The sequence below is a fragment of the Lytechinus variegatus genome, chromosome 4, assembly GCF_018143015.1.
Source record: "Lytechinus variegatus isolate NC3 chromosome 4, Lvar_3.0, whole genome shotgun sequence".
NCBI classification, from domain to species: domain Eukaryota; kingdom Metazoa; phylum Echinodermata; class Echinoidea; order Temnopleuroida; family Toxopneustidae; genus Lytechinus; species Lytechinus variegatus.
Genome location: NC_054743.1, coordinates 35,008,119 through 35,035,726, shown reverse-complemented (window position 1 = coordinate 35,035,726; position 27,608 = coordinate 35,008,119). Strand labels below are relative to the sequence as shown.

At 36.3% G+C, this 27,608-nt stretch overlaps 1 protein-coding gene across 1 annotated transcript; it reads left to right on the top strand.

Moving 5' to 3' along the window:
* The first annotated feature begins 14,756 nt into the window (after positions 1-14,756).
* On the top strand, positions 14,757-19,051 carry LOC121413918. The gene is made up of 3 exons (XM_041606922.1): positions 14,757-14,872; positions 15,466-15,747; positions 17,745-19,051. Exons 2-3 carry the CDS (start codon positions 15,516-15,518, stop codon positions 17,819-17,821), a joined length of 309 nt encoding a protein of 102 aa, XP_041462856.1. The 5' UTR covers positions 14,757-14,872; positions 15,466-15,515; the 3' UTR covers positions 17,822-19,051.
* Positions 19,052-27,608: the final 8,557 nt, after the last annotated feature.

Below are 27,608 nucleotides of genomic sequence, written 5' to 3'. Positions count from 1 at the left end.
GTTAAATGTTGGCTAGTATTTTTCCATTGTGTTTTGCCATCTCACAGCATCCACAGATCCCCCATTTATTGTTTTAGTGTGATTGGCTGAACCACACCTGCTTTTGAAACATTTGGTGAAATGAAAAGCATGAACCATTAATTGCTTTAGATGGCTTGTGCCAGGATTTTAGTCTTGTTTTCATGCAAAAGAAAGAAATAAATAGGAATTGCAAGAAATAATGAGCATGATTTAATGCTGGCTTGAATTTGCTTTTCAATTTATTGTCCCAAAGTATTGACTCATTAATCTTCACAGATCCAGCCATTCCCTTGCTAAAAAATGACCTCCAGTTAAAAAAAAGGGGGATTATGGTCGGTTAAAACTAGACCTCTGTCAATTAATCTGATCATGTGATGAATTGAATATGTTCATAAAGAAATAAATTAGAAGGGCTTAAGAGATATTGTTCAACAGAAATGTTGAATTCAGCCAAATAAACATCAGAAATTGATTTTGTGAAGACTTATATAGATAAGAAAATGGAGTATGCTGCATCATTTTTGCTGGCATCTGACATATTTCCTGGTTCATCCCATTTACTGAATCAAACCTCAAAATGTGTAAAATGATTGTTTTTCTAAAGTGTTAATCCCAGTACGGCACTATGAACAGTAAACACAATGACCATATAAGGCTGACAAGTCTTGCCGAGACACTTTGTGATACTAATGGAAGCCTTTCTGATTAATTGCTTAGTTGAGAAAGTAAGGAAATGAAGACATAGAAAAAAGGAGAATGACCAAGCTGTATGGATTGAAAGCATCTCATATTACCATTGAGTGATTTGAGGGAAAACCACCAAAGATGGTCGTTCAACAAACCGCACAACTTGACGAATAAGAGAAGTGTCATCAGTCTTCATTTGATGTGGTACAGGAAAGTTAATGGATGGGACTGAAGATATTTGAGATCTTTGAGAGTCAAATATATTGTGAGCATTTTACACTTATCACTTCAAGTTATTTTTATCTTCTGCCTCGGGATGTAATAGTTCTTTTTCTTATTCAAGCATAACAGAACAATAAAACTTGTTTTGTTATGTTGACATCGTTGTGAAGATACAGTGATTTTTTTTAATGGTTGAGCTAAGCTGATTTTTACTATTTCATATCAAGATCAGTTTGCCATTAAAATTTTCAAAAACTTTAAGACGTGGTGGCTTCAAATAAAATGGAATAGTAAGCCTTTACTATAATGCTGGTGCAATAAATGATGGCTTTTACAGACTGGGAATCTCCATTTAAAGGTCAAGTCTACCTCAGAAAAGTGTTGATTTGAATCAATAGAGAAAAATCAGACAAGCACAATGCTGAAAATTTCATCAAAATCCTATGTAAAGTAAGAAAGTTATGACATCTTAAATTTCGCTTAATTTCAATAAAATAGTTATATGAACGAGCCAGTTACATCCAAATGAGAGAGTGTCGATGATGTCACTCACTCACTATTTCTTGTTTTTTATTGTTTGAATTATACAATATTTCAATTTTTACGAATTTGACGATTAGGACCTCCTTGCCTGAAGCACAAAATGTTAAAATAATGGAATTCCACGTGTTCATGGAGGAATGAAACTTCATTTCACATGACAATGATGAGAAAATGAAAATATTTCATATTTCATATAATAAAATACAAAAGAAATAGTGGGTGAGTGATGTCATCAGTTCCTCATTTGCATACCGACCGAGATGTGCATATAACTGTTTTGTGAAATGAAGCGAAACTTTAAAATGCCATAACTTTCTTATTTTACATCTGATTTTGATGAAATTTTCAGTGTTATGCTTGTTGAATTTTTCTCTTTTTATTCAAATCAAGTTTTTGTTGGGGTGGACTTGTCCTCTAATGAGCAGAAGTGATATGAGTATACCTGACTTGAATTAGCTCAAGCAGCAATTTTCCAGTGCTATATGCATTCAAGGAATGAATCCTGCCTGGTAACCATTCACTACACCTGGGTTGAGTGCAGCACAATGCGTAAATATCTTGCTGAAGGAAAAATGTGTCAAAGCGAGGATTTGAACCCACAACCCTGTGATTGAATGAACCTGGGGAGAGAGATCCACTAAACCATAATGCAGTAGTACCAGTACAGTTTCATCTTCATGGCAATTTCCAAACAGATGGATTTTATACAGGGGTGTCTGTAAGATCAGTTTGACCATCTTCAATTTGCATATTCATCTATTGTAATCAATTTGCATATTCATCTATTGTTACTTTCTGGACTAGGATTTCATGTGCATGCTTCTTTGTGCATTGCTGAGTCCCTAGGAGTGTGGAATATAGTTTCTATCCTAGATACATGTCGCATCCATTTGTTTTACCACCCTGTCGTATAGATATCTCCCTCTTCCTGTTATCGAGAAATGTCACCCGGCACGTCCTAGCTTCCTCACTTTTTTGCCCCTTCAGGATGGAATTGCGATAGCCACAAACATAGAAAAGGAACACTAACCCACCATTCTCTGAGGGAATCAATCTATCTGGGCTAAATACAGCCAAATTGAATTCCAATGGCAGGTAGAAGGTAGGAAGCATTGCAGTGCGGCCGTTAGCTCCATTGGAGCGATGATTTGCTTGGGGATATTCTTTACCAATGCACAACCTACCTTGTGCAGGGATGCTCACCTTTTCAGATGGGTTACTTTTATTAGAAGATTGAATGGCCTAATGGGAAGTCATTTGAAAGAGCTTCTTTCATGAAAACACTCCCGTCAGACTAATTCTTTATGATATAATCACTCTCCTAACACATTTACATGTATCTTTATGGGGATACCTTTGCCGAGATAACTGAATTACCGAGATATGAATCTTGAAGAATTCTTTCATCAAGTGTTTCAGTTTCTGCGACCCATTTCTTGTCAGCCAATAAAATATATCTCTTTCAGTACCAGTATTCGCAAATTGATTTTTGGACAAGTTTTGTGAAATACAGCTTTGTTCCAATGCCTCTGAAATGATCAGTGTGAATATTTCATAAGTGATGTTTTATTCAGATGAATAAGAAAGTGGAAACCCTTCCTTAGAGAGATATTGGCAATGATGTCACATATCTTGCTCAAACTTTTCTACATTTTACCCAAATTTCACTGATGTTTCCTTTCATTTTTTGTGGCCCTTATCAGAATCAAGTGAATAGTAGGGAATAATTTCTTTTTAATAGACCAAGTTCAGTGCAGTAATCACCTTGTGATGTGATACCATGCCAAGTCTCCTTAGCAGCAACGGTAGCACTCGAGTCGCTAGTCAGTTCTGAAGAATCTTCCTGGTAGGCCTATTATCTTCTATCAAGACACAGGAAGTTGTTTTTCTTTTATATTTTCCTTATGCAAGCCTTGTTCAGATTTGTGTCACTCTAATAGAACTCTCCTTCAAATCCTGTCTATTTATTAGTAAAGGTTGTCACCAAGCCTTGAAATAAGCGGGCGCTGAGCGCAAATTCGCGCTCATAACGCCATCAATTGCGCCCATGAAGCCCCCAAATCAACAAAATTTTGACGACCGGGCGCAAATATTTTCCAAGTAATTGCGCCCGCCGTGAGTGAGCAGTGAAGCCATACCATACATGTAATTTAAATATCTGTAAAGCCAAAATCAAATAACTTTCAATTTACGATAAACACAGTTTAAAATCGCCAAGTGTGTCTTTTTTCTGTACCATAAAAAGTGAGCTACGTCCGTCTTTTTTTCTCCTGTAATACATGTGCGCGCGTTCTTCCGGTAGCGGTTTTCCATACTTCACCATGTGCAATTTCTAATGCACACATTTCCAGTTGGGATATCACAATTCTGTGATATAGTGATTCGAATTGCACATCACAGGAGATAAATCCCTGTTCACAGCAGCACATACGATGTGCAAGTCTTTTATCCTCACCGCCGCCGACCTTGCTTGTCAAAACGGAGCCTTAATAATCCAAAATAACTTAGTTTATAGTTGTGAATTGTAGCTTTTTAATTTCTTTCCTGGAGAGGGGTAAATATCAGACAATAAATAATCAAACAAGGCTCCATCTAAAAAAAAATAGGAGGACGCCGCGTGCAGTTGAGTGTGGTGTTAGCAAGCCAGTTTTGAGCTCATGTTGTCTGCCAGAGCTCTGGGTGAGAATTCTATCAGTAATGGCCTAAGTGATGGTGATTTTCCGTTTGAGATAGAGTTTAGATTTCATGTTAATTTTTGAAAACTGTCAAAAAACTTTATTTCTTCATTGTGATGAATATTTAAGTTATTAATGAATACATTTTCACCGAATTCAGACTCTCCCAGAATGAAAGGCATTTTCTGTGGAGATCTGCGTTTTCAAATAACTTGTGAAAAACTTAAGGTACGTGAACCTACAATACATGTACATAGCCTGTGGCTATGTGCTGGAATTTGAATAGACTGAGTTATTTATTTCGTTTCTAAATTTCTTTAACATAATTTATATGCAATCCAAGTGCACCTCACAGCCACAATCACACACAAACACTCACCCACTCCCGTGATTCAAACCATAAAAAAACCTTAAATTTTTTTTTCTAAATTTATTATTTGATCTGAATTCTCTCTTTCTCCATCTCTCTCTCTTTTTTAATTTTTATTTTATTCATTTATTTGGATTTCTTTTTTTGGGGGGGGGGTTCATTGGTCATGTTTCATTAAAGACGAAAAATAAATAAGTGTGTGTGGTTGTAAAGGGGATGTGGAGTGAGGGTGTCAAAACACTTAAACATTTAAATCTGATTTCTTAAATGTTTGAATAAGCCTAATACTTAGCATATGCTATTCATGTACTAATTAAAAAATTGCAGGAACTGCGCTTACTATAAACAAATTTGCGGTGTGGTTCACCGTTATATACATATTTTTTAAAATTGCCCCTGGTTCCAGAAAATTGCCCCCGGTTCCTGTAAAAAGCCCGTGAGCCGGGGGCAATTTGAAAAAAAAATTGCCCCCGTCTCACAAATGCTTATTTCAAGGCTTGGTTGTCACCTACAAATCCTGTCTCTTAATGATTAGTAAAGGTTGCAAAAGGTACTGTATGATTGCTGTTTTGAATCTTGATAATGAACATTGATTAATACCCTAGTCGCACCAACAAAACTGACTCCAAATGAACCGAACTTATATCATTAGCAATTAAGGTAATAGTCTTGGTCTGTCTGGAGCTTTTATCACCAGTGTGGCTGTTACCTAACTTGTAAAACAATGCAACTGTAAGCAGACATCGTCTCTCTTGTCTGTCTGGTTTGGTGTCCGAAGTAGGTGTATAGGGAATCGCAGACCAGTCAAAGTCAGGAAGATGGAACTTTTTTTTTAAGAATTCATGATATGGTTGGCAGAGGATAGGAATGCTATGAGAGTATCATTTTAACAAAAATCTGGTTTCTCTTTAATACCATCCTATCTCTTGCGTAGTGCAGCGGGTATCTTTGAGGAGTTTGATGGTGACGCTGGGCTGATGCGGGTGAGCGTCAAGTAGGAGAGCCCATACTGACATGTGATACCGAACCCTGTTCATAAGTGGTTCTTTACATGTACGCTGTTTTCTCTTGGCACCTTGGGAAATATACCAGGATGGTGTTTCATAAAACTGTTTGGAAAGTTATTAACGACTTTACGAACGACTGAAACATGATCTAAGGTGTTCAGTCCGCAACAGGGATATTTCACTTACCACAAGAAAGAGTCCCAGTCTTGCGTGAAGTCATTAATAACTTTCTGTACAAACAGCTCTATGAAACTGCCCTCGGGACAGAAGTAGGCTTAGCTATGACTAAGATGGTGTCAAAGTAAAAGTTTTGAGAGCTGAAAATTTATTTATTCCTAAATCTTGCCTCAAGAACTTTGTTTTTTATCCGAATATCAAGAGGTTTTTGTGGCTTTTTAACTGAATTGACTGAATGTGTTCTTGTGGGATGGGCAGACAGGGGTGCTTGAATGTTGAAGATCTTCTGAATTCAATTTGAGATGCATAAGCAGCGTAACTGTCGTCTGAAATGATCTCATGTTCTGGGGTTAGAACCAATGCCCTCTTGAGAATCTCCAAATAGTGATATTCTTTTTTGAGGAGGAACAACTGCAAGTTACATGCACTTGTGTTACATCAAAAGATTTGAAACATGAAATTGTTTTGCTGCAGAATAGATTGCCGTTGTTGCATTCATCGCATTGTATTACACTCCAACCCCAAATCCTGAACTTCTCACATATTACATGATATATGGTGCACTTGTTTGCTTGTGACATCACAAGTTCAAAGTAAAAAAGAGAACAAATAACTCCCTTTTATTCACTGAGGATGTTTCATCTAACTTTCACCATATTCTGCTCAAATTTGTCTGTTTTATTGAATCCTACAGTTCCTACTTCGCATCAGGATGAGCTTCCCCTTTACGTCCTTGTCCCTTGCAACCTGGTATCCCTATGGGCTCTGGGTCTATTCAGGAATTATCGCTGGATTCCGGCTTTCTCCTGATCACTTTCCACTCTCCTCACGAAACTGTAATACCCTCCTGCCGATATACTCTCTGTTTGTTTGCCAAATATCTCTCCCACATGCTTATTTTACACCGATGACGGGGAATAGCATGCATTTTGAATCCACCCGCTCTTGAAAGTGAAACTGCTTCGGACTCCCTCGTTCACCCGCTGCTGTTGTATGGGGGCTCCTTGATAAATATTTCACTGCACGAGTTGCATTGGGTTGGCAACTTCACATTTTAATTCTCAATGATTCAGCATAGAAGCTTCTCATACATGTATAGCAGTCTTTTAACGGCAACAGACGCATGAAGCCATGTTAAAGCAAACCATTATCAGCAAAGGTGTAGGCCCTATTCTTTTAAAACTAAAGGTGAACACAAGGGTTGCCTATTTGCATTTGACAGATTTGAACATTCCCTGATGAAATAGTCATTTTCCCATTGAGACACATTTTTTTAAATAGTATTTGTAGCCTTTTCTCCTGGTTCCTGTTAAATGCTAAAACCATTTTATTCTGCCCCTTTTCTGATCCTTTATCCAGATAACCTGCTATTTTGTTCAAGAATTGTAACAAAAAATGTCTCCGGGGATGTCTGGAGAACTGAAGATCCCGCTATAGTTCCTATTCTTGGAATCGACAACAATCAATTCTTGATGATATTCTACTTTTCTGCTCCATTGAACATTAGCATAGGATTGTCTTTTGATGGCCATGCAAAGTGTTTACCTGGACCGACATCAGGCTTTCCATTTGCATCTTGGCTGTTTGTTGAAGGTTTTTGAATTGTCGTGTGAAAACATGATGAGAGAAGCCTTGTGGTGGTGTTATTCCAGAATATGTTTTGTGAGGGGAGCACGTTCTGATGGAGAAGCAAAAACATGTACTGGGGTTGCGGCTATTTGACTGAAAACTCGTCCTTGTTTTCTTTGATGTGTAAAAACAACTTCGGTTGTGGACACAGTGATATATTGAAGTATTGTTAACGATGACTGTTTGAAATGTCAAATGAGAATAGATGGTTTCCTAGCAGACAATAGTAAAGTGAGGTTATCTTTCGAATGGGACATTACAAGTGATAATCAATATAGATGAAATGATAAATAGCTTTTATTTGTCCCTAAATGAAAGTGGTTACAAGCATTTTTTTCATGAATATCAATCATTTTTACGTTTTCTGCTGCCCTGGATAGAAGAGTAGATCAATTAATCTTTTGTAATATATTCAGAGGTTACAAACAAGTCAGACAGTCACTTGCAGGTTTTAAGAATTATGCAAATGGAATTGGTCCTTTACGTGAGTAGGATAATTGCACATTTCTCTCTTATCCTTCTCATTTGGAGATGGTTTGAATGATGTACACACAAACACCACAACAAATAATAAGCATGACCTTATGTGAGTGTGTGAACAAAAACACTTCCCTTTGCCAACTCCTCGCTCCTGCGTTTCATCCTCGCTCTGACCCTGCCCGACACCTCTAACGTAAACTGTCTCTTGAAGGAGCAGTTGACAATATACACAAACACCCATGGTATCGGGTAATGTAAACTGGCGCTTCGATTTCAGCAATTACCATCCCTAAATCTCCGGGCTTTTTATTTCGCTGCTGGTTTGTCTTGGATGATTTGAAGGCAATTATTTTGGGTTGTTGTTGTCTCATGGGGGGTTATGATGCAAGGGAAGCATTTCACGGAGCAAAAAGGTGGTGATCTTCACTGGAAACTGTTATAAGCTACTGAAATCCTTGCATCCGATTGGCTGAGAGCAGAAGTGTGTTCGTAAAAATGAGTGACGAGATTCCTCATGAATCATTCCCCAGGAATCCGGAGTATGAAGGAGTGGCTTCACCGATTTATATGATGAGGGTAAAATCATCCAGAAAAGCTTCCACACCCGCCCCAATTAAAAAGACCTCCTCTCTTTCCCAGTGTAAAAGTGGAGGTAAATTTGCCTATTCGTCTATTTCCAACTCGTCCACCCATCGTATGGTCTACCTTCATTTAGTCTAATGCCATTCTGTCCATCAACATTTCGCCTATTAACCATTTGGTCTAATCACAGTTCGTCTATGACATTTTCATCTGATAACCCGTTGGTCTAATAGTCATGCCCTTTTTATTTTCATTCATTTCATCCAATTAACACCGAGTCCAATTAGACCAAACGGTATATGGGCTAACTGGCTATTGGACCATCTGGTTATTAGTTGAAATGGTGAGTGGACGATATGGCAATTAGACCGTGTGGATAGTGGACAAAATGATGGAAGACCAAATGATAGTAGATGAGTTGGTAGTTGGACCAATTGAAAATTAACCAAGCAGAATACTTATGATACCTCTGAATGGAAGATACCTGTAGTTTAATGTTTTTGAAACAAGAATTATTGCAAGGATTTGTCCAAAGTCCCTCGGATACTTTCAGTTAAAAAGCAAATTATGATCCCGCTTTAGAACTTGAGAGAAAAATGCACTTCATTTCTATACTGTATGACTGTGAAACTTACATTACTGGCTCATAATTAAGGGAAATTTTATCTTTTCCGAGTGGTTGTAAATCCACAAAATAACACTTCTGTCAATAATTAGATGTATATCTGCATGTGATGGTAGATAATTGAATTATTTATCTGCCTGAAATGGTTCTCAAATTTTCATGCATAGTGCCCCTATATGTTGCATTCATGGTGTATTTTGGACTCGGGTTAAGTTCTACAAATTAAGTGGGTTTTTTTTTTTAAGATCAGGCAAGTGTTAATAACTCCTTAGAGATGCTACGTGATAGTTTTATATTGCTTTGGTTATTAACGATGTCTTGATATCAATAAATGAATTATGGCTTAGGATTGCGAACCTGCTAAAGGTTGATATTGACAGTTATGATATGATTGATGTTAGTTTTTGTGATATACTCCCTGCCTGCATAAAAGAAATATGGGTTTGTAAGTCACATAAAGTCTTGGCACTGTCTCGGAGCACTATGCAGACATTGCAGATCTTAAAACCTAAAAGTGTTTTAAGACGAGTTACAGTCAAGTTATTTGCTCCGTCTGTGTAGATGGACTGCACCTCTACATCTTACAGTTCGAAGCTATGCAAAGTCTAGTTTATACACAACCTACTCAAATCAAGTAAGTCTATACCTTTCAGAAGTTCCAAGCAACCTTTCAACCCTTTGAACTATTATCATAGAAACTAATACAGCATAGAAAGTTAAGAAAATCATTCAGAGTGCCTAATCAGACTATTGTCATTCCTGACTTTCAAAGAGCAAGCTATTCTTTTTTGTGGAAATCTTGACTTTCAAAAGATGTGTGAAAGTAGCCCCAAATAGCATCTAAACCCATAAATCACTGATGAGGTTTAGTTCATTGAATACCTCATACTTTCGTCCTTTTGTTAGATTTCTATACCTCAATGGCTCACAACGAGGTTATGGGTTTTAGCAGATACTTACTAGTTACTCTAATCATGGAGCTCACAATGGCGGGGTCCCGAATAATTATCTAGATTATCTGTTTCATATTATAGAAAAGTAAAGATGTGGTAGATGGATGTGATAGAGAGAGAGAGAGAGGGGGGGGGGGGGCTGAAGAAAAACAGCAATACTAGTAATAACCATCTGATGCCATGTATTCATTACATTCTCTGACATTGGCTATTTCTTATGGTTTGATAAGTCTTTGACAATACAGTGGGAGTATTCTTAACAGTTCAATATACATGCATATCTGTATTCTTATTAGCTGCTGTTTTTTTTCCTTCATGAAGGACCTTTATGAATATAACATGCAGGCATCTATATATTTCATAATGATGAATTTCTCAAAAACTCCAGATTTGTATTCTAAAGATGGACTTGGACTGGGATTCACTGGCCTCGTATTCTCCAGCATGAAACTTTCATGGATTCAAACCCCTTTTAAGAATCCTCCTCCCCCTGCAACTTATACATCTCGACTACTAGGTCATTGACTTTATCGTAGTCCAAATATAAGAGTTATCTCTCACAACAACTTAGCCTACTTAGGAAATTGGAAGTGAGCAAATATTGAAATTCATAGGAACAACTTTCATAAGCCCCAGGTTTCAATATCCTATGCTTTTTCCCCCCTTTTCTTTTCTTTATTTTATTTTTTTGTAATTATTATTTGAAAAGCTGTGAGCAGTGCTGGCAAGCTGAAACTAACCCGCTCTACATTCTGCAAATCCTCCCCATTACAGGCGACGCATTTTGATAAGCTCTTTACATATCTGCTTTTATGACGCTGATCGGGGATAATTATCGGGGGATTTCTCTCCAGAGACAGGAGAGGCTTGAAAAAATGTACGGGTAGTGATTAAGTGATGGGTGTAAAGAAAATTGGAAAGTGGAATGAAAGTGGGAAAAGTTGGACAGAGTATGTTTTAATAATGGAAGGGTACGGAAGAATCTGTGGGATAAAAACAAGAGAGGTGTATAGATTGAATTAACTAAAAATTGCTTTTTATTTTAGTAGTTTTCATTATTTGTTTTCTTTATCAAACATGATAACTTATTTTGAAGTCGCCCCCCCCCCCTCCCACCTTGTTTTTTTTTCTTATCTATACAAATTATGTAACTGGCAAATGTTCCTATCTAATATAAGAATATTCCTATGGGGGGGGGGGATAACTTGTACGTTGCTGTTTTTGTGAATAATATTTTGCAGGATTGAATTGGAAATTCAAGAATGTTGATTCTGCAAATTTCTTAGTAATTTGTACCTTCATATTTCTTGGTTGTAAGGGTTTTGCAGGTCTGAAAATAGTTGTCATCCTGTACAACTTCACACATTATGTTTCTGATTGGGCTTATTTTTTGTTCACTCTTACTCTTCTTCCCAGCCCCCCCCCCCCCTTCTCTGTCCATTGTATCAGTCTATTGATTTCTTTCTCTCTTTCCATTGGCCAGCTCACACTTTGAATGGGTGAGTGGGAGGGGGATGATCCTGCCAAAGACTTCTTCACAAATAGGACCAAAGAGACTCCGAAACAGGGCCCTTTAGAAAGGCTAAAAGGAGCCCTTCTATTCTTTTGCTGGGGGAACAATTGTGGTTGGTTTTTGAAGGGGGTGGAATAGACATGATCAGTAACCCTGAAAGTATGGATATTTGTTTAGGAATGCAATGAAATTCAATAAGTCTTCTCCTTTAGTACTTGAAGGTTATCCCCCTTTCTCCTTTCTTTTCCCCCCCCCCCACCCCACCTCTTCCCCTCTGTATTGTATCTTCTTTCAAAACAACTATGGTGCATTATATTTTCAGTGAACTACATGACAGAACGCCTTGTTTGGTAGAGATCAGTGCTTTGGGCATTCTGGTATTTTAGGGCTTCCTTCATCTTTCTCTTACACCCCTTTTCCATCAAACAACTTCTTTTTTTTTAAAGACCAAAAGTAGATGGATACATCACAATTATTGAAGTAGATAATTTTGTGGGAGATGTGAAAGCATTTTACCCGGGCAAAGAGGTATATTGATCCGGTTTGACCAGGGCTGACAGAGCATTTGGCTGTTCCGAACAAGGTGCAACAAAGTCAAGCTCCCAACATCTTTTTTCACGATATTCAAATTTGGCGCACTAAATGCTTCACTGTAAAATGTTTAACCCGCCAATTCTTACCAAATTGTTTAAAAATGCACATACAAGTGATGTCTTTTAATGTGTTTGTTCTTGCTACAAAAAAAATGAAATCTGGTCTGACATCGAAGAATTTTTTGGTAGTCAACTGCTATTTTTTAACAAATTAGCATAAATATTTTGGCTCTTTCACAGTTTCTTCCCCGATGCCTGGTATTCTATTGACTTTATACACACAGTTTCATGCCTGTCTGAAGGATGCATATTAAAGAAACCACATGGTATAAAAACTCCTTTGAAACCTCATGGAGTGAAAGAAAAGTTATGTAAGCGTCCTTTTTAATTCACCCCTCTTACAATAACCAACCCTGGACACAAAAATAATCACTGCATTCATGCAAGTCTTCAAGATGTAGTTAACCAGGCTTATTTTGAAATTATAGGGTTCTTGTAGAGGACGTTCCTTTCAATTTTACTCCATTTATAATGATTGAATGACTTTTTTGTGAAAGGCAAGAGATTTTAGCCTGTTTGTGACATAACTTGCAAAGAGAAGATGTATAATGTTGTTGATTCGCTGAAGAACTCTTTGAAGGATAGCCATTATTGGTATAAAAAAAAACGATGAAGATTACCAGTGAATCTTCAAATATTACAAAGAATTTGAAGGTAACTTGAACATTGCAAGCGATATTGAACAAAATGAAACTGCATAAGGTTTAACCAAACAGACATTCAAAATTGAAGAAATAGTGGTATTCATTCCTATTTGTAGTAAATGATAGGCAATGAATCTTCGCATATTACAAATAATTTGAAGATTACTCGGACATTGCACGTAATTAAATTTATATTATTCTTTTAAAGAAAATGAACCTGAAAAAAGTTTCCCAAATTTCATAAGATACTTGATAGATTACATTAAAATTCCATCATGGTACAAGCATTTCCTTTGTTCCATATATTGCATCACAGACTACACAGTGCCAGAAAATGTGATGTAAAATTGCCAGAATAAGAGGGTTTGAAAGGAATTTGATTAACTTGGTTTAGTTTGCATCTCTGGTGAAACTAGTATAAAAAATATACTCTTGGATATGACATTTTTATATAAATCATATCAAAAGAAATCATATTGCTTCAATTGAAGTAAGGCCACCTACATTAAAGCATTAAACATAAACCAAAAAAAATGCTATAACGAACCACACCCTTTTCACTGCTGAGACAGGCTCCCTTTAACCTTCATGTGAGAAGCATTGTGTAATGTTCAAACACAAGAGGGCAGCATTGTATTAATTTTACCAGGGCCTTGGATATTGTTGTTGGTCTGTTATGGTATTTTGGGTGAGAGTATTACACTTTTAACCTACACATTCTGCGGGGTGTAGATGAAGTTTTTCTGCAGGTCAAGGAAAGGCTGATGATAACAGGGTTTTTTAGATAACTCATGTCTTAATAGATTAAAGCTTCAGTTTAAAATTCAAATTTCATATTTTAGATTAATCTACTTGTACATAAGTGATTAGGCCATTTTCAATCAGAGTTTTTGAGATGGTAGACTTGTGTGATCGATATGAAGAAATTCAAGAAAATAAACCCTTTACTAATGTTCAGTTTCATTATTGGTTACATATTCATTATAACGTCATTTCTCATCCACTCTCTATTTCTCATTTCCTTTCTATTCAATGTTATCATTATCTACCGGTTCAATCCAATTAGTGTAAATTACCATTAAAGATTGCATGAACATTATTCCCCTGCCCGTTATTAATTGACTACATAAGTTTCCATTGTGGAAGAGTCGTTCATTGTCTCGAGTGAAAGGAACTGAACATTCTCTCATTCTAATAATTACCAGCATCATGTGACAAATGTCCGCCGTTGTGACGAGCCTTGCCGTGCATTTAAATATCAATCTTTCATAATTAGCCGTGAGCGTAATTTGGAGTGTACTAAAAGCTTGTTGGACAGAAGGCAGTAGCTCAGAAATTTTGATTTGAGAAAAATAATGTTGATGATTTTATACCCCAAGGAGATCTGTTCAGACATAGAAATGTGATGTTTTACTCCACAGGCAAAGTACCAAGTTAAATATAATGTGTAGGTTCATAGATTATGTAAGTTACTGATTAGATACAACATTGCTGCCAGTTGCAGTAAAGCCTAAACATTAGATCAAATAGAAGTCAATAAAATGACCACTCAGATGTTTAAGAAAAAAATATGTTTCAAATGATTTTGGTTAAAAGTGTAACCATTGAGAAATGAAGGAAAAGGAATGGCATTCAAGCCGAGTGTCATATTTTTCCACGCACTGGTAATTTTATACCTTGTTCCACATGTGCTTTTCTGTGTCGGTGATCTTCACTTTCATTATATTTTCAGCTCACATTCATATTTTCACAGAATTTGGTTTAATGAGCTAGATTGATATAGATCTACAGGTACAATGAATGATATGGTGACAGTAAGACTCTCTCATGAAATCATCACTTATTTGCTGCAATCACAAATGCTTAGCTTTAGCTTTTACATATCAAAATCACAAAATCACCAGAAAGGTATTACATCCCATTTCCTACCCCTTGATAATATTTTTTTTCTCTCTCTCTTTCTTTCTCTTTTACAGGCTGAAGGCGAGGATGAACTCAAGAAGAGGCAATTAGTAGAGTTAGCATTGATAAAAGGAACGTATAGAGATAACACAAACAAAATTCAAACGAGTATTGCTGCCACACCACTTCGTAAGTATTGCATGCAAAATATATATCTTTACTTTCGGGGATACTTTTCACAACTTGGATAAGCTTTAACATTTGCAAGAATGAGGATTTTCCAGGGCATCTTTTTTTTTTAGTTTCCAGGTGGGTGTTTCGTAAAGATGTTTTTAAAAGTTACAAGTAAACTCTGCATAGGACTGGTGATCCTTTCTTGGGGAAAATAAGAGTACCGAAGTGTGACGTCAGTTGACATGGTGACATGGCAGGCTGGTTCTAAACAGAGTTGCAGCTGATGATCGTCTGTACACATTGGCTCATCTGAAAAATAGGTTGCAAGCGATCAAATTCCGATAGCAGTCATTTTCTCCTAAGAGAAACATAAGCTTCCATTTGGTGGGTTCATTTGTTTAGAACCAGGCCACCATGACACCATGGCAACTGACATCGATTTGGTACTCTATATAACATGCGCTATATCCGTTGGTGTTGCTTTAGTTCATGAGACAGAAATCCTATTATAAGCTTCTGAAATCCTGATCTCATTACCTTTATAGTAGACTGATGTTGTCAGTGAAAATCACAGCTCTATGAAACGCTCTCCACATCTTTTCTTGCAGCCTCACCCAGAGCATTGCCAGCTCCAGCCGGTGCCTTAGTACCCCAGCCGATGAGATCGCCCACGCCAGCCGCCCAGGCGCACATACTGGCACCGCAGCTCCTCCCCCGCATGGCCGCTACCACCATGGTCAACGGGCTGGGCGGAGTCCAGGCGGCGCCCACCACCATGATGCACTCCCACGACGGCTCCAATATCCTCATGCCCCTGGACCCCTACCAACAGTATGCCTTCACGCCGACCATGTTGGAGTACCCACCTACAATTTCAGATGGTTCACTTGGTATGTTCATGGCTGCGGTACATTAGGTTCTCTCCACCAAGCGGGTGCCATGGGCTTACCCCTAGCTCCGGTGGTAGTACCCCTTAGCTCTGGCGGTATTACCCCTAGCTCCTATCAATCTCTTGAAGACTTTGGTTAAGCAATATCTCATAATACACCTATTTTATAGAAATGGGTGGTTTTTTTATTGGCAAATGCCAGCTGCTCTGGGGACCGTTTCATGAAAGGATTTTATCCGACATATATCCTGTTTTATCCCACAATTACCATAGTAACAGTACCTCTCGGCCAATCAGAATCAAGGGAAGTTGCCAGATCTGACAACTTGTCAGACAAAAATGTTGATGAAACGCTCCCCAGAGCTTCACCAAACTTTTCATGGGATACAAGTCTTCGTAAATTTGTTGAGCAGAGGCTGACCAAACAGATTTCAGATACATCATTCCTTCATATTTTTTTGGCAATATTTATGTCTGTAATTTGATCGAGAGAATAGTTATATAGATAGGGCACACATTTCATAGCTGGATCGTTCCCTTCTTGGCCTTTTAAAAAAAAAAGTCTTTCAGTACTGGCCCATACAGGAAGTAAAATTTCATAAACATCGTCAGTTGATAACAGAAACTTGGTTTCAGTTATTGGCATCATTTCTAAGAAAATAGACCAAGAAATGAAACGATTTTTGAGAATCATGGACATATTTATTAAACCAATTGGTTTAAATTTGTATTATATTTATGATCCTCTATAAGTGAAAGTGAGAGAGAGAGAGAGAGAGAGGTTGACGAGTAAGAGTTGAAAAATAAGGAGGTATTGGTTTCAAATATTGACCCTGATCTGATTATTATTATTATTATGAAGATGAGATTTTTACAGAGAAATTTTGAAAAAAATAGAAACCTTATTTTCTATTACTGGATGCTCTGGTGCGGAAAAAGTGTGTGAGACCATATGACATTTCAGTGTGTGATATCTGTTGTTTTTTTACAAACAAGTGGAAACATTAATCCTATACAAATATATCACAGTTTGTTTTCTTTGAGAGAACATACAATTTTGATGTGGTATCAACTCGTTATTGTTCATGTATTTTTATAGTGTTTTTGAATAGATGAATATTAGTGAATGTGCTTTCTCAAGTTTGATATTATTAACATTATTTATAGTAATGCAGTGGTCGTTTGTATGCCATGGAAATAATAGCAACTTGAATGAATGTATGAATTTAAATATATTAGGCAGTCTTTCAATAATAAAAACTTTTTAAAGAAAAATATTGTTTTATTTCTTTCCATTGCATTTTGAAAACAAGTCCACGTTTGAAAACCTTGAAAAATTATATATTTGTATTTCTTGAATTTTTTTACTCATGAATGAAAAATACAACTCAAATTTTTCAGTATGTACAAAAAGAATATGATAGCTATGGACGATAAATTTTGTAATTTTTATGATTTTTTTTAAACTAAAAGAAAGCAACTCACATGTTTGCAAAAAATGTAGAATTACGTATTCACTTTAAATCTTTGCCAGTAAAGACGACTAATTTATGAATATACCATTCAATACGTTCCCTAGTACAATCAGACATGTTTGATATCTAGTTTTTTTTTAATAGAATAAAGTTTTATTGACTAATTTCCTAATCAATAGAGTTTTAAATCACATTAACGCGAAGCAATAAAGACGATGCAATAAAGTATTTAATACCACCTCACTCACATGGATAACAAGTACCTTAATTTTTTCTTAATACATTTAAATGTCATACCAGTTGTCTAACCAATTTATTTTATTTCCTTTTTAATCCTACTTAAAAAAAATATAATCCATCCCAACAACTTGCCCTGTTTGTTTTGGAATATTATGGATAAAAATTGACCTAACTTAAAAAAAAAATTCTGACTAAATGGACTAACACTGGTGCTCGGCTGTGATTGGTGGATTCCCCCCTGTGCATGATGACCTTTGACCTCCCCCATATACCCCCATGATAGCAGGTATAGCACCCAAGCTACGACGAGCCATCAGGGATCATCCTTACCAGAGGGCAATGCTTGATCCAAGAGGTTAGTCTCTTCAATCCATTTTTGGATTTAATTTTTAAGTGTTTTGTAGTTAGCATCAGTCCAATTAGATTGAATTGATGTTGTATTTTCATTCCCATTTTTTTTTTCAAGCCCCCAAAGACTGAAAGGAGAGAATCATTGCCAGGGACCCTTTGAAAGTTCAGTTCTTTTTTTTTCCTTTTTTAATCAGATTCAACTCCTCGGCTTTCAAATTTATGTTTTGAATTTGAAAGGCATCTTCAATCTCGAAAAAATGTGATTTATCAAAGCATGTTGATTGAAATGAGAATAAAATTATAATTTTTAATGATAGAGGATTGTCCAAAGCGTCCCTGGTGATGAACCTTTTGTCAGTCTCAAAATGAAGAAGGAATATTTTTCTTTTCCTCCCCTATTTTCAATCTTTAAAATGATTGATTTTGACTTCCAAAATGAAATAGTCACGAACACCTTTGCAGCATTAAATAAAAGGATAAGTCGCAAGATCTTGATGTATTTCTCAATTAAGGTAGCTTGACAAAAGTCGGATCTCACTTGGGACACAGTTCTCGGCTTTCTTTTTTCTCCACACAGCGTCTTTTCTTTTTCCTAATACTTCCGAGTCATGTAAAATTAATAAATTGGAGATCGGCAAAGCCATTGACAAAAGATGCAGTGTGGGAAAATTGCGGGTTCATACTTTTGCCTAGCAGCCTGTTCCTTTGAAATATATCATGGCTGGGAAGTGTTTCACAAATATTCAAGTATGACTTGAAGTCACACTTACATGCCTAGTTGAGTGCTGTAGAAAAGGCATGGCTGCATTTGTTAGATCATGCAAAGAAGACGCGCACAACAGCGTATTGATCAATAAGATTGCGCGTTGCATGCAATGTGCATGTCTCCATTTAAGTGCGACTCTAAGTCGTACTTAAATCTTTGTGAAACACCCCCCTGGAGTCATGAAAACTTAGTGGCACATGAGGTATGAATGTTGATTTCATGAGCAAGAGTGCAAGTGTCGCTTTGTGAAATCAACATCCTGGGGCCAGTATCATAAAGCTTTTAGAGCGATTCATTGTGGAGCTGATTTTAGTGACTGATCATACACGATACTCAATGCAATCAATCATAGAAACCAGCCCTACGATTAATCGCTAGGCTTTATATCACGGGGGCCCCAGGAGTTGATTCTTGAACTCAGCATCAATAATTAGGAATAGAAATGTCCTCATACCTTGGTCACATTTGCTCTACGACGGCCGTACGGCGAGTTGAAAACAGCCGTTTTAACATATTTTGTACCAGCTGCATACAGGTGGTTTGAATTAACATTATTAAAACGGCTGTTTATGACTCGCCGTACGGCCGCCATAGAGCAAATGTGACCATGGTATTATTCATGCAATTTGTGACTCTATATTTAATTCAAATTAGCGATGGAAACCATTTTTTATATTTACAGTTTTATTTATTTTTTCATTTCTTTATTTGGTTATTAAACTTCAGTTTTTTTCCTCACCAGTATCCTTAGGTGCCGAGATGAAGGGGAATGCATCATTCTAATAATTCCATTTTATTTCTCCTCATAACACTAATTATCTTTTATTTCAGGTTCACCAACATTAATACATACATCACTAAAACTTTCATTTTTGTTGGTTGGTTGTCAGGCTTTGATCCTGAAATGTTGTTGTTTGTAGTTTCATATGGTGCGATTTCTCAATCTCGCTGGAATTTGTTTAAGAGTTGTGTTAAGTGATTCAGAAATCTGTATTAGTTCAGAGAAAACCAAGTAATCGTCATTATTAGATTAGTGTGTGCTAGCATGTTCGGTTTAGTGCACTTGCACCAAAATGGACAAAGATTTCTTTTACATTGTACATATTTATTATCAAAACCTTAAATATTTAAATACATGCCAAAAGTGTGCTATATTTAATCTTGACATTTTGATAAAAGCTTATAACAGATTTTAAACTCTTCATGTGGACAGAATGATTGTGTGATTTTTAAAGCAATTCCTTAGAGGGGCTTTAGTAACTTGTGACTTGATTATGAAAATGATGTTAAGCATATTTTTGTATTAAGATGAATTATGTATATGTGGGACCAATTTTGTATTTTTCTACTATCTTCAGCACAATATATGTATATTTAAGCATGGTATGTTTATTTGTTATATTTTCTTGTGATAAATCAGTATATCTCTATAAGGAGATATATTTATTCATATTTGGGGAGGGGGGGTGAGGTTAATATTTTTTATGTATGATGCATGCATGCATATTTTGAAATATATTTTGTATGATTTAAGAAAGTTTTTTTTTTAGTCGGGGAATATACATGGAAGTAGATTGTATGGGAGTAGAGGGGATCATTTTAAATTTTAGTGCTATTTTTCTCTTGTTAGAATTCCTACTTTTGTTACACTTTTCAAAGAACAATATTTCATGTGTTTTACTGTTTAATGTGGCCTTGTGAGATATCGTACATTGGACAGGTTATATGATGTATATATATCTATATATATGGGAAAGTACAATTTAGGTTTGGGGGTGAAAACATTGGATGAATTTATTTCATGATAGCAGTTGGGAAGATGACGTTATCTTTGTAAAAGATTTTGTAGTTGACCTAAAAAAAAAGGAAAACAGTTGAATAAATGAGAATGAATGAAGATCAAGAAAATAAAAAAAACCGTGTCTTTCAAAATTCTGTGCTGCGTGAGGTTTTAGTCAAGTTTGTTTGAAATGAAGTTTGATTGGACAATTGAATGCAATGTTTTGATGGACAATCAAATTGGCGCATGTCAGAGAAGGCAACCATGTTTCCTACAGCCAGCATAGTCAATTTCTCTTTTTACCCCCTCTTTTGAGAAAGATGCATGCATCGTACATGCAATATCGTTGCACTGGTCATATAAAAAGTCTCTTTTTTAAGTTTTGGTCGAGATTGATTATAAGATGAGATAGATTTCAAATGGAACTAAATTAGCCCTTTGTTCTTTGAAACTGCTGTATTTACCCACTTCTCTCTGATTTGCCAATTTGATGATCGATCGTGTAGATGAAGCTCAGACTGGTCAGTATGATTTAATAATTAACAGCTAACCAATCACTTCATTATTTAAGTTGTTGTTGACTTGTTATTTTTCTGCTTGATTTACGCCTTTTAATGAATTAATCTGGCCACTTTTAGCACTTTCTTTGAATCGTAGGCTGTGGCTGCATGTGAACAGGGCCTGGCGGGGAATCCTTCCTTCTCATCCATCTATTCATCATAATACACCCTAAACTCACATTTTCAAAGGGGCGCATTCATACTTAACTTTTAATATGCATTGATCTGTGTAAGGGCTCTGCTCAGGACTGTAATACATTGCGTTAAAATCATTTTGAAACCGGTTTTAAAATGAACAAAAAAAAATTATCGTGCCAACCCAGGCTACGCTGGGCTCCAAACATGGTTGATGTGCTTATCTTGGCTCTATTTTCACACTTCTCTTAAAAGTTTGAATGTAACATTTTGTTAACACATGATTGGACAAGAGGATATGTAACAGATAACTTCTAACAATTCCAAGCACATTTTCTCAAAATATAACTCCCAATAACAGTATGCTATGATAATTAAGAACTATTTAGATATATGTCGGGTACATCTGTGGGTATTCTCTTAAACAGATCAACGTTTTGAATGAAGTATGAATGCACCCTATAGTTTTGTGTTGGTATGTTACTCGTATTAACCCTTTTTTCGAACAGGTGTTTATAACTATGCTATCTTGGAAAGACACAGAAAAGAAGAAAATAAGATGTGTATGCATACTGTTTATTAACTGCCTATCTTAACTATATGCTATGAAAGGTTTAAGGCCAAGTATCTCCACATTATTCAAACATATGCTTATATGATATATATAACTGCAATCTTAAAGTTGAAGCATATTTTGTGTGATTTAAGAAAGTGGTTTTGACATATTATATAGTTGTGCAAATTTTTTTTTCCATCATTGTCTTGTAAATATACACTAGCTTTTCACAGTTGATAATTTAGATAAATGCTCATTTTTAAATAATATTTCTTCCCATTCCTGAACATTTGCCATCATTACCTCAAACTTATGATAATTTTGTTTTCTTGCTCTTTAAAACTGCTAGCCAGCATGTATTCTTGATTTGGTGATGTCCTATTTCAGTCAGAAATCATGATTTTTAGTCTCTTACACAAATTGTAGTAGTTTTCTTGCTTCAATTTGCAGCAACCATATATATGGCCAGTCTGTGGTTTTCATCGTGTGTGTGTTTATTCTTTCATGATGTGGTATTGGATGAACTTATACAGACATTACGTATGGGATTGCATACACAACTTCATGTGTGTCTGTCTGTCCGTGTGTGCGTGTGTTTGTTTTTTTACTTTTCTATCTAGGGAAGGACATTTCTAAGCCACCATTTTCAAGTAGAAGAAACTAACTCCATTCATATGAATCTGTTATTTATCGTTTTTACTTACTAATTTATCATGGCAAGAGAACTGCACTCACAAAATACTGATTGATATTGATTTCATATTATTCTAAACACATGCACTTGTATGAAAACAAAACGTCTGCCCCCTCAAAAAAAAATGACCGAACTGGTTATCTTGCGTATCATCTCTTAATATAACCCTGTTCATTCAAATTTGTCTCGTTCTCTTTTTTATAATAGCATTATGTTGTCTCCTCTTTCTCTCTCACACAAATAGTAGATTGTTCAAGCATGTGTACGCTTTTGTCTCTTATTCATGCTGATTTAATTTGACCAACCTTTCTTGCAATTCCTATGATTTTAGCATTTGTACGAGACCACCCCACGTGGGTTTCTCTTCGCAATTTTTCCCCCTTTCAGAAGATGTGTACAAAATTGAGAAACATGGCATGAATTGGTCTTTTCAGAACTTTTAATCCATCTCAAAGAGCTTGCTCTGAACAATATTAACAATGTTGTCCCTATATCAGTGGTGTTTGTATATCATAATTTAGTTACAATTATTTTTTTGCTATGGTATTCACTGTTCAGATCCATATATTAACACAAGCTGCTTCTTTTATTTTCATTTTGTCCCACTTATATCACTAAATCAAACCAAAAAAAGGTCTTGAATCCCCCCCCAAAAAAAAAGAATAATAATAAAACAAATTATTAGTAATTAGAAGATAAGAGAATTGAATCATGACAACTTTTACAGTATCATATTTCCACGGTAAGATCAACTGATCATTTTACAACCAATTTAAGATACAGACATTATTTTGAGTTTTCAAGAGCCAAAACACACCAGAAAAGAGACCCATTACCAATTTTCCTTTCATTTCATCCAAGAAATCAAAAAATGAGACTTAGTTTGTGAAGCACAGAACTCTTGCCATGATAAAGACAATACAGGTCTGGCTGATGAAGATCACTTTGAAGTTTTTCCTCTCCACCTAATTTTACTTAGTGTTTTGTAATTATTCCTTATTTTGGAACATAAAACTGAAGTAATCCCATTTTTATGATCGAAAGATGTCGAAATCCCCCAAGTCATTTGCTTTACTCACCTTTCATGCATGCATTGTTTATTACTCTCCGAACCAGAATATTAAGTCCTTGTTTTACGAAGAAGAAGAAATATATTGAAATAGTTCGCAAAACGAAGAAATTGTGGAAAATTATTAACATGTAGTTTTTGTTGTTGTGATTATATGGTTTACTTATCGCTTCAGATAATGGATAATTTTACTAAGTAATGGAAGAAAACCAATGACAAAAAACAAACAAATGGGCTAATATCTGGTCATTACTAACACGAGGTTCTTTTCTGTTTTATCTTCCCAATTTTTGGTTTTTCATTAACTTGATCCTACCCAGCCGCCGCGGGCAACTAGCGTAGCCTGAACTAACATGCATCCTACGCACTCCAAGTACTCTACTTCGTTTTATCTTCCCGTGCCATCAATGACCTTTGACCTCATCATCTGACCTGACCTTCATTGCGTTGTATCAGTTGCCTTCGTTCTTCTTTCAAGTGTTGCAAGCCGCACACTCACACACACACACTCGCACACTGGTGATACTACACACGCTGAGTTTGAATTAATCAATTCTCCTTCGTTATATCAAAGAAAACAAAGAGATTAACCAGGAGGGTGATCATGTGACTTGTCATGTGATCTCACTGCTAAAGAGCTGTGAACTCTTTAACCTTCTTGCTTTACATTTATTCATTGTAGTTTTGAGGCTTGTTTTTTTTTATATCGTGCCTGAAATAAAAAGAAAGAAAAATACTTCTTTTCATTATCACCTCTTATTAATGCGAGACAATGGCAGAAAAAAAACATTGTGTCATTTTGTTCAATTTATAATATCACTGTCATAACTGCAGAAAAGTCACATCTGGAAATATTCAGAAAAACCCAACTAATCGATGATATGTACTTTAAAAAATACTTATATCCCTTTTGTTTTGTTGTTATAGTTTCTTAATAACCCTCATGGAAAAATTGTCCTCGTATGCATCTAATTTCTAATGAGAATATCCTCTCTCCTACTCTTGTAGGGTGAAATTTATAGTTTTCTTTCATTATAGCATATAACAGCTGTTCCAGTGTTGAAACTATCATTATTCCCTGTTTAATTCTGAATATTATTTGGTTGTGGAAAGGCATTAGTCTTCCCCCTCATGGCTGCTAACGATGTTTGAAAAAAAATTGTTTATCATTTGCATATTGTAGATTTCTTGTTATGATTTTGTAGTTGATTAACTGTTGAAGGTCTTCCTAACGAGCTCACTCAAACATGGCGCCCTCTCGTGTCTACAGGTTGTATTGATGTGGACTCTGATGAAGAGGCAAAATTGAGTTCTCTTCAACTCGATCTTTGTGCAAATATGGGTAATCTGGAAAGTTCTAACGATCCATTTTAACATCTTCCAAGCTTTTCCATTTTTACCCATTTACGAAAGGGACAACTCCTCATCAAAAGCCTATGGAAATGACAGAATCTCGAACTTTGAAGGAGAGACATCTTCCTCAAATTTTCCACAGTTAAACATTAATTTTAAACAGGTGATTGATTTTAGTCCAGTTCTTGTCCGTTTTCCTCGAAAGTTGATCTATAAGCTAACCCTGGAAAAAATGAGCCGTCTTGGCAAACCTTGTCATTTTTACTCGCATTTGACAACCAAGAAGGTCATAAATGCTACCATGCTTCCACGTGGACTTACAACCTTTTGACGTCGAGTTCTAACGCTTGTTTTGACTGAGCTCCTTAGGCTTCAGGACCTTGTAGCTATACTAGTTCATTGCCATTTCATCATTTTCCCTGTATGCTTCCATTTTTAATTTCCATCTAATTTTGTGTTATCTCTCAAACAAAAACACAAACCAGTCAGACGAATCGTAATAACCATTGCCAACCAAACTAGTGCTCTGAACATTTTTTTTCACATTGTGGTACAAATTAATTTTATTAGTTTGTATATCTTTCCTGATAACTGTAGAAAGTAGAAGGTTTTTTTCTTTCTCATTACTTATTGTCATATATGATGTGATAGTCTGTTTAACAAGCAAATGCTCTTTCACAAGCTACTTTTATACATTTAACTTAATAAGCAGTAACCAGGGTGGACCGGTCAGTTACTCCTAATATTTTTTGTCTTTAAAAAAAATTTGCACCGTGATATATACTTACCACATTAATGTAGAGTATATGGTTTGGTATTATCCAGGTTTTTGTCATGGCAATGCAAAGAGTGATGGAACTATGTTGTAAAGAGGTAATCATGAGTCATAATATCACTTGTCACTGTAGGATGATGCTATTGACATGGAAAAGAAAACAACTCGATAGAGAGAGAAAGTAAGAAATTATGTGTGCTAAGATACTCTCCTCTGTAGCACTGATACCTCAGAAAAGGCTCATCCGAACATTGACAGCAATTCTAATACAAAATCGACATGACTAATCTACGTGTGTTTAGATGGCCTCGTGATAGTTCAAGGTGTTATGATTAGCCTCTTTCTGAAGTTACATCATGAAATCATGCCGTGGCAGAAACTTGGATTGAATCTGTGATGACGATGTCTCCTGCAAGGTGTGTCAAGAAAAAGACGGGACGGAACAAGCACAGTACGGTTCCGAGATATGGCAGTGTGTGATCACATGTGATGTTGCTACCCAATTTTTTTTACACACCTTGTAGTTGGCAAGAAGCAGTGCTAATTGATTGTAATGACTACTTGCCCCTTGTCAAGGTGATGGGCAGGTTCCGAAGTGCCTTCAAACAGTCTTTCAAAGAACACCAACGTCCATTCTGCATGAACTAAATCATTCTCCTGCATGCTAGAGTGGAAGGAACCAAATTCTGCATCCTTAACCTTTTTTTTTTCACTCTCCTCCTCCATTTTTCTAACGTCCAAAGACTGGTTTTCGTTCAATTTTTAAAATCTTATATCAGCTTGGGTTTTTGAGATGTGGCACTTGTGGAACCCAGTTTGTCCGCTAAAGACAACACCCTGATGAGGCTGGCAAAGAGTTATGTTAAGCACTGTATGGGAGTGTGCTCGAGCCTGTGGGATGAACCGACATGGATGTGTGTGTGTGTCGTGACGTGAAGTGAAGTCACATGGCAGCAATGTTTTGTTAGGAAATACAAAAAGTGCCAAATGAAGAAAACAAAAAAAAATCCTAAAAAGACGGCACTGGATATGCCCCTTTCGTCGACATCGACCCCAGCTGCTATTCAGATGCAACGACTGCCATAAATCTGTGAATTGTAACCAACTACACTTAAAGTTCCTGAGGTTGTCCTCGGATGATTTGGTCAAAAACTGTGTCCCATTCCTGGAAGATAATTCAAAGCTGAAGTTTTTTTTTTTTTAAATGGGGAGAAACCCTTCCCCTTCGGAAAGACATCAAGTATTCCTCAGCACTTCTTTTAAAGTCTTCTAAATCAAAACCTGGAGCCGTTTTATTATTTAAAAAAAAATGTCTTCTGACGCAGAGATGAATAAAGCTGAGACGATGAAGTCTTCCAGAGAATGAATAAATATGCAGTCTTCCACTCCAACTCAAAATGTGTGTGAATCAGGAAGGAAGATTGATGCATATTATCATTGCTAATCATGACAAGGAGAATTGGGTTTTATTCGAAAGCCGATGCTGAGAATATATAAGGTCTATTGGTATGTTGAGGATGGTAAACGCTCTGAATACTTTATTTCTAAAGAGTAGGAAGTGCTATATAAGTCACCTTTCATAAAACTAGTGAAAACTCATGAAAAATCAAAGAAAGGGACAAATGGATCTTGGATTACTTCAATCTGCTTGTGCCAAGTGTGCCTTGTAATACACTTATATTTGTATACCACAGCAGCCTATTTCATTTCTTGTGTATTGATGCAAGGAATAACAAACTCAGGGAAACTGGCTATGGAGTATTGGCATCCTCGGATAAAGGCTGAGGCCCGGTTTTCACGGAGCACGCAGCTGATTTACGAGGGGTGTGATTGTAAGAAAGGGCTAGTTCCAACATGAAAAGTTAAAGCCCAAAAAATGTACCTAAGCGCTGTCAATTTTTTGGTGGAATGCTGGAAACATTTGCATAGAATCAGCTACTAAAGTACAACAGCTTTGTAAACAGTTTTAAACAATTTTTCCCCCGACAGCAAACTTTATCGACAAATTATACTAATGTTAGGTGTGGCTAGTCCGACATTCGCACCCTCCGCAAATCTGATGTACATCCCCTTGAAAACTGTCCTCCGGTGCCAATATTCATTTATTT

Excerpts from the sequence above, each read along its gene's own strand:
- LOC121413918 (XM_041606922.1), top strand. The coding sequence starts at position 15,516 with ATGAGATCGCCCACGCCAGCCGCCCAGGCGCACATACTGGCACCGCAG. Across the intron at positions 15,748-17,744 it reads AATTTCAGATGGTTCACTTG|CAGGTATAGCACCCAAGCTA; the intron begins GTATGTTCATGG and ends CCCCCATGATAG.